The sequence below is a fragment of the Astatotilapia calliptera genome, chromosome 22, assembly GCF_964374335.1.
Source record: "Astatotilapia calliptera chromosome 22, fAstCal68.1, whole genome shotgun sequence".
Lineage (NCBI taxonomy): Eukaryota > Metazoa > Chordata > Actinopteri > Cichliformes > Cichlidae > Astatotilapia > Astatotilapia calliptera.
The window spans coordinates 12,731,453-12,753,153 of NC_137442.1; the positions used below are offsets into that span (position 1 = coordinate 12,731,453).

The 21,701-nt window shown below is 41.2% G+C and overlaps 1 protein-coding gene across 4 annotated transcripts in view; it reads right to left on the bottom strand.

Annotated features, from left to right (window-relative positions):
- Positions 1-21,701, bottom strand: part of rbms3 (RNA binding motif, single stranded interacting protein) — a 291,822-nt gene that overhangs the window by 122,051 nt on the left and 148,070 nt on the right. For all 4 annotated transcript variants that reach the window (XM_080296737.1, XM_080296736.1, XM_026155390.2 and 1 more), the window contains one exon: positions 6,974-7,065. In XM_080296737.1, the coding sequence (XP_080152863.1) occupies positions 6,974-7,065 (92 nt within the window). The remainder of the gene's footprint in view (positions 1-6,973; positions 7,066-21,701) is intronic.

Genomic DNA, 21,701 nt, shown 5'->3' on the forward strand with positions numbered 1-21,701 from the left:
TGAGTAACAATGAGTAAGTGTACTTGTGAAGTATATATGTCAAACCAAGGGAAAAATGAATACCATCAGGACTAGAGATGCACCAATTGACCAGCGAGGAACAGGAATCGTCCCTTTTCCTGTTTTCGGCATGGACCGGTGACCGACTCGTCAGCACTATGTATGCCCAATTATGAGCCAGTGGCTTAAATGCATGCACAACACATACACAGCACAGACAAACTGACATGCATAGACTAACAGATACATGCTAACATGTTGTAGTGTGGAGGCTCTTCGCTGTGAGCGATGCAAAATTCCCAAAAGCAAAACACGGCTGGGAATAACCATGAAAGTGTAACAACAAAACTAAATCACCTTCACCTGGTTGGACACAGACATTAAAGAAACTTTAAAGTGGCTAAAGTTATCCAGAGCTCAGCCACAAGTCAGCAGCCTCGGTATGAGCAAAGGATCAAAGCAGTTATCTAGTGAAGTTATAAGCACACTGGAAAGTATCTGACATTTGTTTTGTGACATAAAATTTTTTGCTCCTACTTTTGTTAGATAAGGTAAAAAAGGTCAAGTAAAGGTGGATGTACAGCAATTCATTTACTGTTAATTATTTGTACCTCTTTGTATTAGCAGAGGACTTTATTTTCACCTTGGAAGTTTAACTTCCTTTATTATGACAATAATAAAATAAGTTTGCATAGAAGAAAATGTGTTTTTGTTTGCACACCCCATCCTCTATAGCTCTTAGAAAGTAAACTGGAATCATCAAAAATCGGCATCAGGAGGTCACACAGAAATAAAACAAACTGGAAATTGGAATCGGCCATGAAAATTGCAATCAGTGCATCTATAATCAAGAGTCTACTAAAATGTTATTCTGCTGTTGCCAAAAAACATCCTTTTATTGTTGGTTATTTCTGTGCTGGGTGTATTAAATGCCTAATACAATTCAAGTATGCTGTTTTGTGCACATTTTTATACACATATGTTGACTAGACTACTGGTGTAGTTTGACCTTGTGGTTGTGTTGTGCTTTATAAATGAAAAAAAAAGAAGGTAGAAACTGAGTATTCAAGGTGAAGTAAAGCCTCAGTTCTTGTCTCACAAGGATTGTTTTTATACACTGTATGTTTTTAATATGGACATCTGGCAATTCAAATTCAACATGCACTGGGATTAAGGTTAAGGTAAACATTGGCAACAGTAAGGTGGGCCAACATAATGTTGAAGTGGTCATATCATACTTTCAGGGAGATGACAATTAGTGAGGAAAGAAAGGGACATTTGCAGGAAATCAGTCTAAACCTACAGGTTATGGCGATGTCCAAACTATACTTATGTGCTGACAAGAATCCTTTACATCCATAAAATTTGAGCACAACACTATGTAAGAAAACGAGGTGCTGTGAGGGACTATAATCATAAGGATGTCTCAGTTGATGGCAGCTTCCGGGGGAAAATGCTGATCACCACACTGACACCATATGTTTTGTGAACAAATGCTGAGGTGGATGTCAGAGGGGAAATGGCACTGCATTCAAGGTGGAGAACAGCGAGGTGAATGATGCTGCTGAGTGAGCACCTGTATCCCCAAAGTCTTTGCAATTATCCTTCGGTATACACAATGCACTGCATTCCAGCTGCATTTTCTCCAGATTTAACCGATGCTGGCTAGGCCTGCTAGGCTAGCTGTTGTCAGTAACCAACTGTGAGAGCGCAGTCAAGTCCCTTTGATTATCATACAGAGGTCACCCTGTGTTGAGCTGAACGGTGGTGTCCTGGGTGCCAGTGGAGCTGAGACATCAGAGAAGTCACCTTTAAAGGATAATAAGAAAGTCTGCTGACTGACTGCAGACCACCCATAGGGGGATCCGTGCATTTCACATGACTATAAATGTGATATTGACAGAAAACCTTCCCCGGGAGAGAGAAAGAAAAAGACAGTGGAGGAGACAGAGCAAGCAAAAGGCAGTGAAAGCGAGAATGCATGAGAGGGAGAGAGGGAACGAGCAGGAGGACTGAACACTCCGGTTCGTTTCACACCGTTAAACCATCTGAAGCATTCGCCAGTGACTACTGGTTGAAGGGCCGGTGTGTGCACTGCGTTATCATAAACATTTGGGATTCACTTGATGGAGGCACTTTAATGATGCTTTTAGCATAATTTCCCCTCTGTAACGTGAAGGGCAAGTAGCGCCTTTCTGTCTGCCTGCAGCTTCTGCGAACCTTATAAATATCGGCTATTTAAACAAGGGTAAGGATGGAGATGCTATTCACAAAGTCTTCATCCCCACTATTTAAATTCTCTAATATGAACACCATTGTTTAGTTTTGACACTTTTGACACTATGTATACTATTCTCACATAATGCATGTATATTTATTTGTATCAGACAATGTCTAGCAAGATCCAAAGTTCATATAACAATTAGCTATAGAAAGTTGGGTGAACCTGGTTAGCCTCCATAGGGTGTCAGAGTTGTTTTTTTCTAATTCTAGGTTGTCCATGCCGAGAGGAACGAGTCAAAAAAAAAAAGAAAAAGAAGAAAATACAAAAAGGACAGCTTTGTTTTCATCCGGGCTGTTATCAGCAGAAGCCGACTGGAGCGAGAATAGGGAGGGATGATTTCCATAAAGACTGGCTGTTGTCTGAAAGCAAGCAGCTGTCAGGCGGAATTACCTCTCCGACACAGACACCACAATCGAGGGTGCCCTTCCCATAATTCAGTCTGATTGGCTCAAGGGGAAAATGGCAGCCTGTGGAGAGTGAGGCGAGCGGCTGGTTGACAGGTTTGCATCTGCGAAGCTAGACGCGGCGTTTACCTGTTATCATTCTGTCTGCTCGATGTGTCGGTTTTCTCAGTTTGGAAAGCTACCTGAACAAAGTGGCACGGAGAATAGAGTCTATGGTGCCAGGAGGCAAGTGCGTGCCTACAAACCGTATTACACACATGCACAAAACACGAACACACTTACCCTAGTGAATCCTATTAAGGTCTCCTGTTAGAACACTATGTTAAGATTTACCAGATTTTCCCACCTTAATTTATATAAAGTCATACTGCCTATATGAATGTTTTAATACTTCTTTAGTGATGTCATACACGCGCCTGTTAATGACAATGTAAAAAGTACATTTTATGTACACATCACACTAATCTATACAATTTTTTTAAAGCAGCATAAAAGCGCCTCTTATTTAAAAACATGTTATTTATATAAGCAGTCATCTGTGCCTACCTCTACTGATAAATAAGAAAACTAATACATTTTGGTTAATACTTATTCATCCCTTTCACCTTTTTGCTAAGAGTTCTAGTACCATGAAAAAGACTTGAACCAAGCTACATTGTTTTAGATTTTGCTCAGTATTTCTCCAGCCTTTCTGAAGTTCTTTTAAAGCTTTTCTTTGAACATTAGCAGGTTTTTTACTCATATACATATATGTATATATATATGTTCGTTAAGCAACTTAAACCCGACTCATTCAAGATTACAAAAGGCACTTAAATCAAAGGATGAGACAGTTTTATAACAGAAAATTTAGCAAAGAACCAATTTAAAAATTGTATATGTAGGAACTTTGTTGCTAGTAGTCTGTCACACAAAAAACCCAATTTCCTCTCAATTATGCCAGAAATGCCAATGATAACACAAACTGACAGACATAAAATAGTATTTTTGAAACAAGATTTACAAAGATATCTAAGCTGAAAATTTGGTGTTTTGTGGCATTGTGTGCAGTGTGTCCTTAAGAAATTTGAGAAATCGGACAAATGAAGAACAAAAGAAGAGTCTATTGTGCCAGGAGGTAGGTGCAGATGAAAAGGATCTGACAGTCATGTTCTTAAGAAATGGGATAAAATTCAACAAACCCACGACACACCTGCTGTACTTATGGATGTGAAGATCTTTATTCAAAGAGCATAGCTAGAACAGAGACGCTTGACTAGTTAGAAAGCAAAATGCTAAAGTGCCTGTTCCAGATTTAGAAATACACCCCACGTTTTTTTCATTTCTCAGTCTTAGATGAAGCCAGTCGGTCGTTTTCACAACTCTTTATACTAAAGTGAGCTTATCCCCCGTCATTCAACTCTTTGTACGCAAAGACAAGGTGATAAGGTTAATAAGGTATAACGTGTGTTTTACAAAATGTAATTTTCCATTTTAGATGAAATGACAGGCATCCTAGTTTAAATTAAAAATTAGTTACAATTATATAAAAAAATGTTACAAAATGATGCAAAAAATGTGTAATTCAGGGAATGTAGTGCAGACAAACATGCACATAATAATACACTGTCACATTCAAATACACACACACACACACACACACACACACACACACACACACACACACACACACACACACACACACACACACACACACACACACACACACACACGTACTCCACACCTATGTTAAGTGCTCTTATCTGTGACTTGTGTAGAGGTGAGTGACAGGAAGGGATGCACGGGGGGGAAGTGTCCTTTAGGTGTCTTAATTATGGCTCCTCTCCTCCCTCTCGCTGTCACCATCCCCAGGGGAGGGCAAAACAAAAGGAAGGTAACGTTTCATCTCTACTGCCTTGGTATTTCAAATTCCAAGGGGAGTAAGAGGAGAGAGACAGCGGGCTGCTTCACTGGCGGAAGAAGAGGAAATCAAGTGATCCTTTGCCTTTCTCTCCATTTCTTGCCTGGTTTGCAGCTGTGTTTAAAATAAGGCACCTTAATAAAAGTGTTTTAATGGCATCAAGGCAGGAAAAAAGGTGCAACTTGATTACTGTGACAGTTTTATTTAATGAGCTCAAAGCCTCTGGCTCCGACTTGCGATTCGTTTATTACTTTGTTGTGGAGTGACAAAATGGAGCAGAGGGAGCGAGAGAACGAGGCTGGATGTTCTTATTGTGGAAGCCGTCCACGGCGTTAGCAGTAGTCTTTCTGATTTGCACCCTCCTCGGTGCTCACCTGTATTTTCATCCGTTCCCGCTGCGGGAATGCTACTCGGCATGACAGAACGAGCGGGAGGAGGGTGGGGTGTGAGAGACACCTTGATAGGTAGGCAGACACAAAGATAACACGCTGTTAATTATTGATGGAGGAAAAACTGCTCATTGGATGTCTCGAAGGGCAACACTTGGTGGATGTGAATACAAATGTGTGTGTGTGTCTGTATATTTGTGTGTGCAGGAGAACCAAAAAAACAAAACAAAACCCAAAACAATGCTGAGAGAAAACGGCACTAAGCAAAAGAAATGGTGAGGGGCTAGGCTGGAAGTGTTGGGTGAGGAGTCGATAGAGTGATGGCAGTGATACCTGGTAAAGACACATTAGCGAGATACAGAGGGAGTCTATAAAAGCAAACTACTACTTAATGTCCCTCACAAGTGTGATAAAAGCATAGAGCTGCAGCAGAGAACGCTGGTCTTACCATTTGTGCGAACAGAACAAGGGAGCACTCAAAAAAATCAGCTATTATACACAAATGCTAATAGAAAATGATTTTGAGAATGTGTTTGCGGCAAGATTTCTATAAAGGTCAGCTCTTTTGTTTTGGGACACGAGCCCCCTCTCATGAAAATATTGACTGAGAGAAGGGGAGCAATGCAAAGAGTGGTCTTAAAATGTGATGGACAAAGAGCATGGTTTCTTATCAGTATTCAGAGAGCTTGCCCTCTTATAAATATTGGAAGAAGGACACTGGTGGGGAAAGGAAACGGGCAAATGGCGCATTTGAGAAATGGCACACCTGAGCACCACACGGAATATCATCTCCTCCTGTCAGATCTCATCCCATTTGATCAAAATAATTGCCACCTTCATCGTTACCATCAATTCTGTCATCTTCACCGGAGCCATTGCCGCTCCCCATCTCATCAGGTCTTCTTCGGTTTCGAGGGTGGGAGGGGGGGATTTTTGGATTGGATCAAATGCACGCCATCTCGTCTCAAGAAAAATCACTCAAGGTGCACCCTCAAATAGTCATCAGCATATTTATTGTTTCAGTGCTACTGACATTTTCTTCACCTATTAAGGTATTCTGACATTAACAAATGTTTGACGGGTACAAGAATAGCCTGGTTAAGTCAGGCAGGCTTGTCTGTCATAGATGTCCGGAGAGAGGGCCCTGCTGTGCCTTCTAATATGGTGACTCTCAGAGCAGTCAACAGGGAAATGAAGAAAATTAGAGAACAAAAATGGGAAAAGAACAGTATGATCACTGCCTGAGGGTTGCCAAACACCAAACAATATCTCTGAAATGCATTTCCCGGTAAAACGGCTCTTCTGTCAGACAGCCAAATGCCCAACAATAAATATGCAACCACAGTGTTGACATAAAATACAAGATTGTATAGGAAATTGGTGAATAAGATCATACCCTGGCAGTGTGCAGTTTCCTCTAAGCTACACCTCTCCACATATGCCTATCAACCTGTCTCCATTGTACAACTCACTAGGGCCCTTTTTGTACTACTCAAACAGCTTGTCTCATCTGCTTCCACTTTAGCAGGCTAATAACACTCGACAACGTAGCACAAGCGACTAGTCAAACCTCAGTTAGAGAGGGGCCAGCTCACTAACTGGAAACCACAAGTGCCATGGAGTGCTGTAATCCAGCACATACTGTATGCATACTGTCAAACACAACACAAAAAGCCCACATAACCACAGGAAAGAAGTGATCCACAATTTCACGTATCTTGTGCTAGACTCCAGTTTCAGCATCAGTAAGATAACAGAGACATACATGCACCAGTGTCACTTCCCAAGTTGTTGTCTAATGGCACTCAAATGCAGTTTGAGGCCCACATTTAGGAGTCTCTCTTCAAGATAAAAAGTCCTTCATGGCAAACTTGTTAAGTTTGTTAAATGTGCAATACTAAACACCTGGCAGGAGCTGAATGAGCAAAAACGAAAAATTGCTAAAGATAATGCACGAGGAAGTGAGGACGCCAACTTGTTTTTAGACACTCCTTACCTTGGCCATTTGGGCCTGCACCCCAGTGGCTTTGAGAGATGACACAGCCTTCTGTGCTGCAGCTGGGCTGTCGAAGTCCACAAAGCCATATCCTGGAGACAGAAAGGAGGAGAAGGGGAGAAGGAGAGGAAGAAAAAAAGACATTAGTTAAGAAAAAAATTAAGGCAGATGACTAACAAGGAGAATGACAGGCACTTGGTAATTGTAGCAGTAATAGGTTGGTAACATGACTACAGAGGCTGCCAGTTCTCATATCTAGTGAGCACTACATTGTTTGATAATTAGCGACACTGACGTTCATAGGGGGATGCTATGCATCTTAATTAGTAGCATGGATGAGCGATTTAGTAATAACAAAACCCGGCACCCTGCCCACCTCCACCTCCGCACATACGTAGTCTGATACACTGCATGCATACGTAAACGCGCAGATATACACTCGAATAAGACAACCGGTATCGTAAGAATAAGGGAACATCACTGTTTGTCAGTTTGTTGTTTAATGATAACCCATATGCATTCAGTTCATTAAGTAGGTTAATTAAAGTAATGGTTATTTATGAAAGGCTTGTGATTTAAAATCAATGATTAAAGGATATTACACACACTATACACTCACATACACGCGGAGATGTGTCAATTAATTCTTCAAAACGTCACGTTTCACTTGTTCAGCCTTTTGATTTCTGGAGGCTGTGAAGCTGGCTGGCCCACATCGTGTTCCTCAACACCCGGCATATTAACACAACCCCATTTCACAGCCTCCATAATCCTCTCCCCGGTAACAAATCTCTCAAAGGTTGACAGCATACCAAAGCTGCTGCCATTTCTCCTTCTCTTTCTTCAACTCCATCTCTCTCACATAGACATAAAGACACACTATTTCTTACAATTTAGCTTTTCTGTTCATCTTCTTACACTTTTCCTCCGTCCTTTTCTTTCCCTAACACACTTTCTGTCTCTCGCTTTCTCTCTCTCTCTCTCGCATATTTTTCTGACATTAACAGCCACAAGGCCCCATCTGGAAATTCATCAGCGGCGGAAAGCGGGGGGAATGAAATCTGTGGCTGTGATTTATGAGTTATTGTGATCTCGACGTTCTCCGGTATGTATCGGCGACGGGGGTCACGTCTGTGTTAATTAAAATTTGGTGGCGGATTAAAAGCAGTCAATGGTGCCCTCTGATCCACTGTTTCAGAAGGAAAGTGTAATTAGAAAAGGATAATGCCTGTGAGATGGTGGGGCTGCGGAGGGGTTTGGGGGTGGGGACTTGGCATTGCGGTTACCCCATCAACTTACCATCAATCATACAATCATACATGTTCTTTACTCCAACGCCTTATTTTCTCACCCCGTGTGTGCCCGTGTGCAGCTTTATGCGAGCATCTCACTTTCCTGATTATTTGAGGTGCGCGTCTGCGGCGGTAGCGACGACTGGGGGTAAGGGGGTTGGGGTCACTTTCTTGTCGGGCGGCAGCAAACGAGTGTGGAGTAATGTGAAAATCATAACTAGAGGTGGAAGAGAAATCGAGCGCGAGGACTGATTAATGGCCAGCTGTTAGAGCGAGGCTGCGTTTAATTGTGGAAATATGAAGAAGTCCACAGGCGATATTAAGAGAAACCAGTCATTTTCTTAAAAATAAATGCAATCAAGGACTATTTTTCCAAGTAGCCGCAGTGCACTCACCCATTGTTATATTAGCAAACGTATAATTTTGAAATTTTAATCCGTATTTAAAGAGAGCCCGGCTGAGCTTTAAAAATATATTTAATTGAGGGTTTTGGCTTAACCAATTACAAAAAGACATAAAAAATAAAAATCTTTCCTTCCTGTCTTCAGTGATATTTACCCATGCAGATATTTGTATTGACCTGATTAAGAGACAACTATCTGACCTCCCAGTTCCACTGGATTCCAGTGATTATTTGCTGTTGTGAAACAGACATTAATGCGTATTTTCAGACACAGCATACAAAATCAGTGTGCCTTCATATATCTCCACAGTGTACAACACAGGTCTATAAACCTTTACTATATATTATATAGGTATAAAAACACAATTTTCTCCAAATATCTTCTTCCTGGGTGCTGCACAAAAAGCAGACCCATAATCACAACAATCCAAACAGACTGCTGTGTATGCTTTGTGGATTTATTATTATGTATTACATTTCAGAAAGGCAAACTGAATTTTCTTTCACTCCATACTGACAAACATCAAATAGCGTAGCCTTCTTATTGCACGCACCTCGTGGAGACAACTTGAAAAGAATTCCCATCAAGTGAATTTCTGATGCTGAGTGACATCTGTGTCTCTCATGGAAGCACCTACACTGGTTATGAGAGTAAACTCATTATTTATTAAGAGTATTCCCTTGAACATATCACACCCGTGTTCCTCTGTAACTGTCTGAAAAGGCCTTTGAAATGCTTAAATGCTATTTTCATTACTGTGAGTGCCAAAAATAAAATTTCATTTGGCATCTCTGGTCATTTGGGTAAACAGACCCTTTATATGTTTGCAGATTCTACAAATTAACACTTTAAAAAATGTATTACGAGCACATTTAGAGAACTACATATTATGTTATCGAGGTCCTCAGGGCGATGGCTTATTTTCTTTAACAATCAGAAACCAGAATATTTAAATCGTGGATACTTTGAACCCCCAATTACAAATTTAATATTTACCCGACTACCACCTGGAGTGCACTTATCAAACTTGGATGAGGATTTCAGAGATTGCTGACCTACATTCAAATCTCTCTAAACCGAGAGAGAAGCGGGAGAAAGGTGGAGGCAAGTGAAAAGGTGTGTAGAGAAGAAAGGCAGACTGAGGAAGGGGGTGATTTCAGGTCAGTCAAATACACTCAAAAAGCCTGAATTGACACTCAGTAAAAGATCCAGTTTGCTCTTCCAATGTGAAGTTACTGCAGCTGATATTCGTATAATGATTCTGTAATGTGGAATGTTTGAACTGTAGCCACAGGGTAAAAAGAGTTAAAGGCTTTTTTTGTTGAAAAGGAAAATAATAATTGAGAGATACAGAGACATTTTAAGACTATTTGTGCTTTTATCGGGCTGAATGGTTATAGAGGTTATAGAAAGCCTGAGTCTTTCAGTTTTTGTATAGATATATGAGCTCTTTTGTTGGAGTTTTAAAAGTCTAGAGTTAAGCAATAAGTCATAAAGAAACAATTTATACATTATGTTTCTACTATGAATTTAGATTCATGATTTATCTGTTACTACATATGCTTTCTTATATACTTGTGTAAGGAAATATTCAATGAATTCCTCATTAGATATAATATATTTTGAACTGAAAAGAACATATAATTGTTTGGGATATAAACATATAATTTAGTGCCTCATACTGTACCTTATTAGGCTAAATGGAAGTAGCATTGAAAATTAATAGTAGTATGTAGATTACTTTTTTGTTAAGCTAACACTGGTGATTAAAAACACGTCAGCAATCCATCTGTTATGTTTGGTTCCCCTCTCAGAGCTGAATACTCGTTACCTAGTTTGCTAAGATTTGCAATAATCACTCGGAAAAAGGAAAAAATAACAACTTTTGGTAACATACATAATTACCCTAAGTGATACGACTTCATCAAAAACAGTGTAATTTTATTTTAAAGTAATTATGATTATGCTGTGTGGATTATGCACAGTAACAGGTTATTGCTTTTCTTAAAGCCACACCGACACTGCAATTTGATTTGAGAAAAAAGAAGATACTGGTTCCAATATAGTGGAGTAAAAGGTAAATAAATCTAATCATATAGACAAATATAACACAACAATGCACATTAAATATAAGTATCAGCTTTATTTAATACTATTAGACATGAAAGCAGTTCTCTTCCTGTAATTTCAATAAAATGATCCTCAAAGACTCGCTCTGTATGTACTTGTTTGTTTATTTATACAGTGTACTTGTACACTGTAAAGTATGCACACAATTACTCAATACACAGATCCTCGGTGAGTCACTGAACAGGAAAAAACTCCATTAAGTTGTGAGAAAGCTGCAGGGTCAAGAAACAATGTGGCGCTCAATTTAAGACATCACATTCCACACACTTAGAGAACACAAACACACACCCACCTACACACAGATGCACGCAGATGTTGCTTGAAGAATGAGTTTCCGAAGCCAAGTACATGCTATACTGGTGCTGCATTCGATGCGGGTACTCTAGAGTTACAATCTCAAGTGGGATGCAGAGGGCAAGGTGCTGCTTTGATGCTTCTGCACAAACGCAAACCTCCAATCGATAGCTGTCACTTAAAAGCAGCTCAAAGTGACTGACGACATGTGAGGTTGTTGATAATGCTGTGCAGCTGCACGCTAATATGCAGATTGACGCAAAGTGCTGCTGAAGGACACATATATCCACACTTGCACACTCGGAGCATGGCACCCTCCTACCTACACACGTGCGCGCGCACACACACACACACACACAGTCTCTCTGAGAACATGAGCTGCCATATCATATTTCCTGGTCTGGCTCTAAGTGGGAGCCTGTCAAGATAAAAGGACCATCCTCAATCAGTTACTACATGATAGACGCTAGCACTGCTCAGTGACTGCTTTTGTATGAATGTGTGTGTGAGATGCAGGGCGCTCCTTAATACAGTCCCCTTAAGGAGGTGTAGAACTACAGTAGATGCCACCTTGGGCTACGCTCTGCATAAAAGCCTACATTGGAGAGTGGAGATAAGGGACTCATTACAGTGCTTGCATCGACATATCAATCAAGTATGCATCATTCATGCATTCACTGTCATATTATGCTAATCCTAATTACTTTGGGGAAAATTACTATTCTTTATCTGCTAATAGTCAGGATTGTTTAGGGTTTTCTACCTACAATATCCACCACAATTTTCCCCAATATATCCATTTTTCACATTCTCATATTCAGTGCTAATGATCCCATTTTGCACAGCGCACAATGGAATAATAATGCCCTAAGTATGAATAATGAATCAACGACAAGTCACGGGGCATTACAATGGTGTGCAGGGGGAAACAGCGTAATTGTTTACGTCGCTGTGAGTCATCAAGATGACTTCTAAAGCTGCTGCTGTTGCATGTGGATGATTAATCATTGTAGTTGCATGTATGTGTATAATTCCAGCTTTGCATGTATTAAAGTAATTATGGTTAATGGAGGAAATAGATAGGCCACTCAATTGACAAACATGCATAACAATGCTCTAATATGATTCCTGTGATTAATGGATTCATTGCCGTATGATTTCAGCCTCACTCTACCTGCAGCAATACGACTGTACAAACACTTTTTGTGCTTTTGCTGCATATAGAGTTTTGTACAGTGCTCACATTATTACTCAGTTAATCCGTCTCCTGTTGAATAAAAATGATGTTTTGGGGGTTTTTTTTACATTTTGAGAATGGTAATTACTTATGTGTGTCTTAACAGGAAAAAATAAGAACTAAAAAAATAAGGTCTATCAGAAATTTCAAGACCCTGAATTGATGTCATTATATTGATCTGTTTTGTTTTAGCATGCAAGTTTCTGCTGTTTGTTCTTGAGTCTGACATTTGGTGCTTTTTCTTGGGATGCAGTAGACATAAATAAAACTACTCTTTTGAAATTTGGCATTGGCTTTACAAGTATGGATCTCTTTTGTCCATTCAAGGGTTTAACCAGCACTTTTGCCCTGCAGGGAGGGTGGGTGATGGCTTTGGGAGACTGCGGCGAGCTGTGCAAACATTAAGGGAGAAAACAGCGGTTTCAAAAAGCGAGTTGGCATCCGTGACTAACTGTGGCCAAGCCAAGACCGCCTTGGTCACACTCCAAACCCGGAGGAGAGCATCCTCACTGGGGCTACATTCCTGTGTCCTCCTCCATTTATCCTGCACCACCAGCAGCTGACTGATGATAAATTTTGCGGCTACCCTCCACTAAACCATGTGGTGGTGTGTGTGTGTGCATAAAAGTGTGCGTCTCTGCCTGTGTGTTTGTTGAATGGGCGTGTACGAGTGCTTGCGTGCGACCTCTAACTTTCTTGTTTTTGTGTGTATGTGTGGGTGAGTAAGTCAACAGGGGAGGATCATAAATCTATCTCGATGTTTAAAGATCCCGCAGAGAAACATCTGCAATGCATATTTTTTTTCAGCACTCTGTACTTCTGACCACATCACAACTGTCTGTGCATTAATGCTGCGTCGAAGTGACAAGTCATAAGCAAACACTTTCTCCGCAATCCTACACCCTCGTATACACCTGACAGCCTGAAAACAAACAGCTGTTTAAACCATCTGCAAACATCAAAACAACTCAAAACTCAGTGTGCAAAAAGTTATTTAAGATTGTTTTAATACACAGACGCAGAGAGCAGGTCTTGGAGCCACTCAAAGTAAATTTTCCTCATTTTCTTGTCCAGATTCACTGTCCTACTGGCCTTGTACTTAGAGACAATACCAATTTGTTGTAAAATAACTCTCACACTGGGCTCTTTTATATTAGACGCTGGCGACGAGATAGCAATACAGGCAATTAACTTATCAACCCTGCAACATGGATTTATAGCTAAGGCATTCATCTCGGGCTGAAGCAGCGAGCCTATTGGTTGTATTGTATTTCTTGTCGTCTTCTCTCACAGATGTAGGACTGTCCTTGTCAGAGAGTGGGAGCAGGGATCTGCAGAGGGCAGATTGCCAGGGTTTACGGCCAAGAGGGGGGGCAGTGGCAGTTCATTGTGCAGAAGCCAAACTGGACATGAGCTGTAAATAAATAAATAAAATAATCCAACAGTATATCCAAGTACAGGACTGTGTCTTAAGCCACCCCTTATTTCTTTGTAGTTTGGTCCCAAGAGCCAGACATTTGTTTCTTTTTCTTCCCCCCTTTTTCACCTTTTTTCTCCATAGAATTTGCAGTGAAATTATTTTTGGCAAAGAACCAATTTAAAATTATAGCTTTAACCAGGTGTGTATTAGTAGCCTGTCACAAAACACATGATTAGTTGCCATTTCTTTACTTCAATCTCTAAAAAATGCCAAAAAATAGTATTTTTTTTAAACCACTGAGATGATTCCAAATTCAAATTCAAATTTTATTTGTCACACACACACAACCATACACAGTATGACATGGGGGTGAAATGCTTGTAGCTGTACAATGCCCGACCATTAAATGACAGAAAAAAAGTTTTACAATATTTACAATTTACAGGTTACTACAAAATTTACAAATTAACTTAGGAATTTACAGTAAAGAATGTGCAAATAGCAGAAGAGATTATAAAGATTATAAAGATTATAAATTATAGGAATTATAGGATTATAGGAAATGTGTGGTGGTGCGTGTGGTGATGTGTGTGGGAGAGTCCAGTCCTACACCTGGTTCAGGGCCCAAATAGCCTGGGGGAAGAAGCTCCTCCTCATTCTCTCTGTTTTGGCCTTAAGGGAGCGGAAGCGCTTCCCAGATCTCAACAGTGAGAAGAGTCCATTGTTGGGATGGGAGAGGTCCATCATAATCTTCCTAGCTTTGGACTTGCACCGCTTGGTGTAGATGGACAGCAGGTCAGGGAGCTCTGATTGAATGATGCGTTCGGCCGAGCGCACCACCCTTTGCAGATCTCGTCTGTCCTGCTTGGTGCTGTTCCCAAACCAGGTGCAGATGTTTGCCGTCAGGATGCTCTCGATGGTGCAGGAGTAGAATTCCCAAAGAAATATTAGCTGAAAACGTATATTTGTATATATCAGCATGATGTGCAGTGTTTCAAAAGAAGTGGCCGCTTAAAAAAAACTATGTATGTCCCATTGACATGAAAGCAGGAAAAAAATCCAGCTAAAACCTGACACAGGACATTGGAGATCCATCTGGGCTGATCCATCTGCTGTTCTCTGAAACCTCAGTGAGTAAAGGCTAAAGTATGCCAAATAACACAATAACTGGACTGAAAATCAGTGGCAACAAGTCTCATGGAGTGATGAATCCAAAAATCCTCAATCAGTGTAATATTTAATATCAATTGAAATATTTAATTCAAGTAGGCCAGGAAAGAGGTATAATAGTGAGTGTTTTAGCCATCTATAAACCATGGTGATGGCGCTGTCATGGTTTAGGCTGCAGTTCAGCTAGTAGTGTTGGGGATCTTTTCAAAATTGATGAACGCAGATTTTGACACATCATGCAATACTACCCGGAAAGGATCTGATTGGCCTACTTTTTCAGCACAATAATGATCCCAGACACACCGCCAATGCAGTACAACCATACATGTCTAGAAAAAAAACACAATGGAATATGATCAGTCATAGATTAGCCTTGCAGGAGCCAAGACCTCAACATTATTGAAGCAGTGTGGGAAAAGAACTAAAGACAACTAACATCCAAAGAGATCATCCTTCAAGAAACCTAGTGAACTATTCCTGAATACTTTTTTAAAAAGACAAGAAAGCTTGCCTAAGAAAGTTCAGACTGTGCTGAAGAATAAAAGTTAATAAGCGGACTTTCAGCCCTGTTAGAATTGTAAAAAATCTATTTTTGCCTTGTATATTATATTTCCATGGAAATATTTGCAAAAAGACGGCCATTAAAGCAATCTTGATGTTATTAACACACCTTCTCCTTTGATGCAATTCTTCAGAAAGTATAGTAAGTGCCAAAGAACAAGTATTACTCACAAACTGTTCTGGTCATACTGATTCAGGGACATAATGTACATTACAGTTTAATATAAGATGAACTTCTTCTCAGGTTAAATATCTAAACAACATGTGGGTTCACAGTAATCCTTCCTCTCTAGCTCAGTATTTCTTACATCTTCATTTTTCTGTTCATCATTTTTCATTTCTGCTCTCTCTCTTTTAGTCCTTAATTAACTCATATCTATTCACACTCATTAGCTCTAGCACACCACCATATGGCTTCTACTGCATTTTCGAGCTAAATTCAGGATAAGAAGCAACAACTTAAAATATGTCGCATGATTTTGTAGTTCTACATTGACATTGCATAAAAAAGAAACGATATCAGGACAAAAAGAGGACCTAGCTTATAGCATTAAATCAGAGTTATCTGAAGGCACAAGATTATTTTCATGAAGTTTAAGAGACATTCAAAACTAAATTATTCATACATTCATTACAGCTATCAAGGATTTAAAGTAGACGAACACTGAGTGGAAGAAATAAAAAAATAACCCACAGAAAGCAGAGGTGCATCCTTCTTCTGGTAGCATCATTAGCTTGCTAGCTTAATAGCAAAACCCTGATGTGTTTGGTGCAACATGTGAAGAGCACTTGAGAAAGGTTTGAGACCTGAAGGGTGTTAATTACTTGTCAAGAGGTTGTTAAAATGAGACCTGTAGCAAAAAACTGAGTGGTTATACAGAACCCACACACAGATATCTGAAAGAACACACACTCACATTTGCAAAGCACTAATGCCAACACTAAGAATGAACACCTACAAGTGCACAAGGACACACACACAGACACACACAAAGAAACCGGTAACTGCCAGAAAGGAAATGCATGTGTAGCACAGCCACACATGTTAACATATCTAAAACTCTACCATAGAAGTATGCCCACACTTGAAGATGCACATTCGCACACTTAAGAGTTAGAACGGCAAACAGCCTTGAATAGTTACTCATTACGGCACACGCTGATGTGAAAACACAAGGAGCATAATCACATAATTTTACACAAAGAACAGGTGCAGTCCTTCCTTCACAGCTTCACTTCACTTAGTGAGCATCTTAAAATACCTGCTCTCCCTCCTTTCTGACTATACCTGGATATTACTAACCTTAATATTCACACGGGGTACCATCTTCTGCGGCACCATATTATTCCCATTTGAGCAGCAGTCTGTAATAAGCAATGTAATCACGTCAGGTACTAGGGCTTGAAAGCACCACCAGCAAGGCAGGCTAATATTTGAACAAAGCCGGATCAATGAAAAGCAAGTGCCCTAGGAACATGGGGAAAATCTCCAGGTAGAGACAAACATTAAAATCTGGACAAAGACAGATTGTCCCATTCCTCCGAACAACTATGCAGCCCATTTCTTTTGTCCTGCATCTGTTAGTCATTCATGAGGAACGGCCTGGCCGCCCCCAGCTAACTTTCCTCTGCATTGCAGTTATGATTTATGCCTTCCTTAACTAATCAAGGGCATGATCATTAGTCAGGGGATGTGCAAGGGGCCAGGGCTTTGGCAGGTCAGTGCAAGGCCGTATCTCACATAGTGGTTCCCCTGCCATCCATGGGTTAGGTCCAGGATAAGAGATGACTGGAGGTACGCCTCCTCAACTTTCACAGGGTCCGCTGAGGCATTTGTCAACAAACACGACAAGGAAAGGAATTCAGGCATGTGTGTGATGTAAAAATGGATTGAGACAATGATGAGAAACAAAAACCTGGAACGGAGATTCCCAAGAGTCTGCCACTCCAATTAATACTAGATGTTTCTCTTTGTTTAGATCCAGAGGAGAGGCAGTCAACAACAACAAATTAGAAATGAACAAATTTCCCAAATTTTGCAACAGATCTGTGTCTAAAAAAAGCATCTTGGGAAAACTTGGCTCCTGGTTATCACCTCACCATGACCTCGACTGTACACTTACAAGAATTAAAAATGCAATCGCATAAACAGGAGACGACCACACTGCATACAAAAACAACACAGGAAATGGAAGGGATACAAAAGGTCAGAGGCTCAAGGAATGCGATGGCTTTGGCCCGACTGTATTTATGACAATCTTGGCCAATCAGACAGCCTCTTGGTAAACTGCCAACTTGGAATGTAGTGGAATGCAGAGTGATTGGGAAATGGTGGGGCGGGGGGTTAAAAAGAGAAAAAGATTTATGTGTATGTGCTATAGGGGGTGTTAACAAAGCCTGCAGATGTTATCCAGTGACGTTCTGCATGCTGAATCTGTCCAGATCGATGTGATTATCTCTCAGCTATTGCTAATTAGAGTCATTAATACGCAATGCAAGCAGGGAACAGCACACACTTTCTCTCGCTTTCTCCTTCGGCTGATATCGCGTCTTTCTGGAATGGCTTTGAGCGAGCAGAGGCATTTGGAAAAGGTCTGCTGTTGGCCACACTTCAGTCAAGATTCTCATCTGCACATAATTCACTTTCAAAGGGCAGAAGGGGCGGCAAAGAGAATCCTTAATTGCACCAGCACAGTGCAGAACATAGACAAATGTTTATATCTTGGCCCTCTAATGAGAAACCAATAACGGATTCAGAAAGCACTCTGGTCTCTCCCCCACGCCCACCGCCAGCACCAATACACATGCACATGACAATGAAAAACAGGCCTTTTTTGATCAGCGTCACCTCATTCATCAATAGCCCTTATGCTGAGAGTCATGCAATACTCTACTTAGGCACTGATGCAGCAATAAATCTGTTTTTATAGAATGCAACGTTGCCTGTATTTCTCCATTAGGTTGTCGTTGTGGTAAGGGCACTAGATGCTTCAGAACGTAATGGTCAAGTTCCTGACAGGCTTTTAAATTGCACCAAACCGAGGCTGCACATGCTGAGCAGTCAGACGAAATTGATCAAGTTGAGCATTCAAAGAGCAGGGAAGACATTCTGCTTCCAATACACACTAATTAGGGTTTCAGTCAAACATACTGTACTTACTTCTTTAAGTTTTAAATCAAATGCCTGGAGACTTCAAACATGATTTAACTTTGCAGGGATAAAATAAGAGGTTAGCATGTTTTACAACAGCTCACCCACATAATAGAGTAAAGGCGACAGTAATTCTTTCAAGATGTCAGTTCATGTAATGCCCTTGTGAGTTTTTAGCATCCTCATGTAAAATGGACGGCAAGTTACGGGGCAAAGAAATGTACAACAACAAACTGCCGAACACACAGCCACAAGAGACTATCTCATCTCATCTATCTCCCACAATTCAGTGCGGTGGGCCGTCGCAGCAGCGCGCCAGTCGGGCCGGTGAATCTCAGCACAGTCTTATCTCCCAGAAGCGGAGGAGGAAACGGAGGTCCTTTAAAGGGCTGAGGTCATTTCCTCTGCCTCCGGGCTCTGGCAGGAAAAATAAAATGTCTCCATTCGGTCAGCCCTGCTTTATTTCAAATGCCGCCGCTGCCTTTTAAGAGGCCCTTGTGGGCATGGATGGCAAATGAGCGGTTTTGGGTTTTCGCAATCTATTCCTTTCTCTCTCTGCCATTCTCAATCCCCCACTCCATCTGTGATGTAAAGCCCAAATCTCTGCTGTATTTCTACAGTTTATGTGAAAGTGCAGAGACAGATATATAGATGGAGTATGAGAGGGGGAGAGAAAAACAGAGATGAAGAGAGAAGGAGAAGCAGAGTGAGAGTGCGGAGGTGCATGAGAGAAAGAGAGAGAGAGGGAGAGATGAAAAGCTGAATGCCTCCTCTTACCTGCAGCTCTTGACAACCCTAAAGCCCTTTCACAACTTCCTGTTCCTCTCTGAACTGGGCTACATCCAAAGCATGTGCGTGCATTTATCGGAACGCACGGCTTACATGCAACTGTTGTGCACCCTTGTAAGAGTACAGGTGTGTGTGTGTGTGTGTGTGTGAGTGTCTCACCGAGCAAGGGAGGCAGTGAGGGAGTGAGTCAGCGCTGGGAAGATAGAGAGGCTCATTGAAAGGCCTGCGTGGTGAGGTGGTGGAGGAGAGCAGCCAGAACAGGCAGACACGCAGGCACACATGCTGTGAAGTTAGGAAGAGGACTGATAGATCTATTGCGCAGCCACTGCTGCTGCAAGAGTCGAACACACCTCAGGCAAATGGATGGGGAGTGAGTGCGGGGGTACCATTAGTCTTTCGGTGTGTGTGTGAGTGTGCCCTTTGTGTTTGAGTGCGTGGGAGAGGTATATTACATGGTCTTGGAGTGTAGTTTTTATGATGTGGTACTTCAAACAAGGCTTTGCAGTACTTTACAGTGCACACTCATTTACTGAGGGCAAATGTATATACAGATGTACGGTTATGGAGAAACAAGGCATATATGCACATTAGTTAGGTGCCCGTATTGCTTCGTTTTTCTATGCACGGTAACTACACACTTCCCAAACACCTGACCTGTAAGCACACAAAAGCATCATCTCTGTTTTTCTGCATTATCAAAACAAACAGCCTCCACTCCCACACTCAGCACTCCATCTCACATATCAACTAGCTTTTGTCTTAAGCTCAAAATCACTCTTTTTATAGGGTGGAACAGTCATTTCTTAAAGAATTATCAAACAAAGCTAGAATGTACATTTTAGGTATTATGAATAGATTCAGGGAAAGCTCATCATGCAAGCAAATCATCGCAACTTGCTTGATTGTCCAATAAGCACTTAGATTTAAAGAAAAAAGTAAAGAACATCGTGTTCCTTAATTCTGTGGGTGCTGTATTCCAAGTATGTGCTGCTTGATAAGAGAAAAACCGAGTGCCCAAAACCACTTTTCCTGAGGGGTATTAAAGGGAAGCACTGTGTCTGTGTTGTTAAGAGATTACTAGTATTCTTATTGAGGCTACTTGCTTGTGACCTGCTTATTTGAGCTTGTCATTACAGAGGTTTGTGAATAAATCCGTGCGTCATTAGCAGCTCACCCACCAAACTTTTCCCTGTCATCAGTGTACACCGATCAGGCATAACATTATGACCACTGACAAGTGAAGTGAATAACCCTGATTATTTCTTCATTGCGGTACCTGTTAGTGGGTGGGATATATTAGGGAGCAAGTGAATATTTTGTCCACAGAGTTGATGTGTTAGAAGCAGGAAGAACCGGAAAGCATAAAGATTTAAGCGCACTTCACAAGGGACAAATCGTGATGGCTAGATGTTGTCAGGATGCGTTGCATACCTAGGAAACACCTGGCACCAGAGTGCACTATGGGAAGAAGGCAAGTCAGCAGGGGCAGTGTAATGGCTTGGGCAATGTTCTACTGGCAGACCTTGGGTTCTGCCAACCATATGGATATTACTTTGACATATGCCACCTCCCTAAGCATTGTTCTAGAGCAGTGTTTCCCAACCACTGTGCCGTGAGAAATGATCAGGTGTGCCGTGGAAGAAAAATTATCAATATGTTTTTTGTAACATTTTGTGTTTGGTGGTGTGCCGTGCGATTTTTCTAAAGTGAAATATGTGCCGTGGCTAAAAGGTTGGAAAATCCAGAGCATGTACACCCTTTCATGGGAATGGTATTCTCCAATGGCTGTGGCCTCTTTCAGCAGGATCATGGACCCCGCCATAACGCAAAAACAATTCAGGAATGGTTTGAGGAGCACAATAACAGGCTTAAGGCACTAACTTAGCCTCCAAGCTTCCCAGATCTCAATCCATTCAAACATCTATCGATGTGCTGGACACACAATCATAATAATAATAATAATGATGGATTGCATTTATATAGCGGTTTTCGAGACCCTCAAAGTGCTTTACAATTCCACTATTCATTCACTCTCACATTCACACACTGGTGGAGGCAAGCCACAGTTGTAGCCACAGCTGCCCTGGGGCAGACTGACAGAAGCGAGGCTGCCATATCGCGCCATCTGCCCCTCTGGCCAACACCAATAGGAGCTAGGTGAAGTGTCTTGCCCAAGGACACAGCGACCAAGACACACAGAGCTGAGGATCGAACCGGAAACTTTCTCGTTACAAGATGAGCTTCCCAACCCCCTGAACCACGGTCGCCCCCCCACACAAG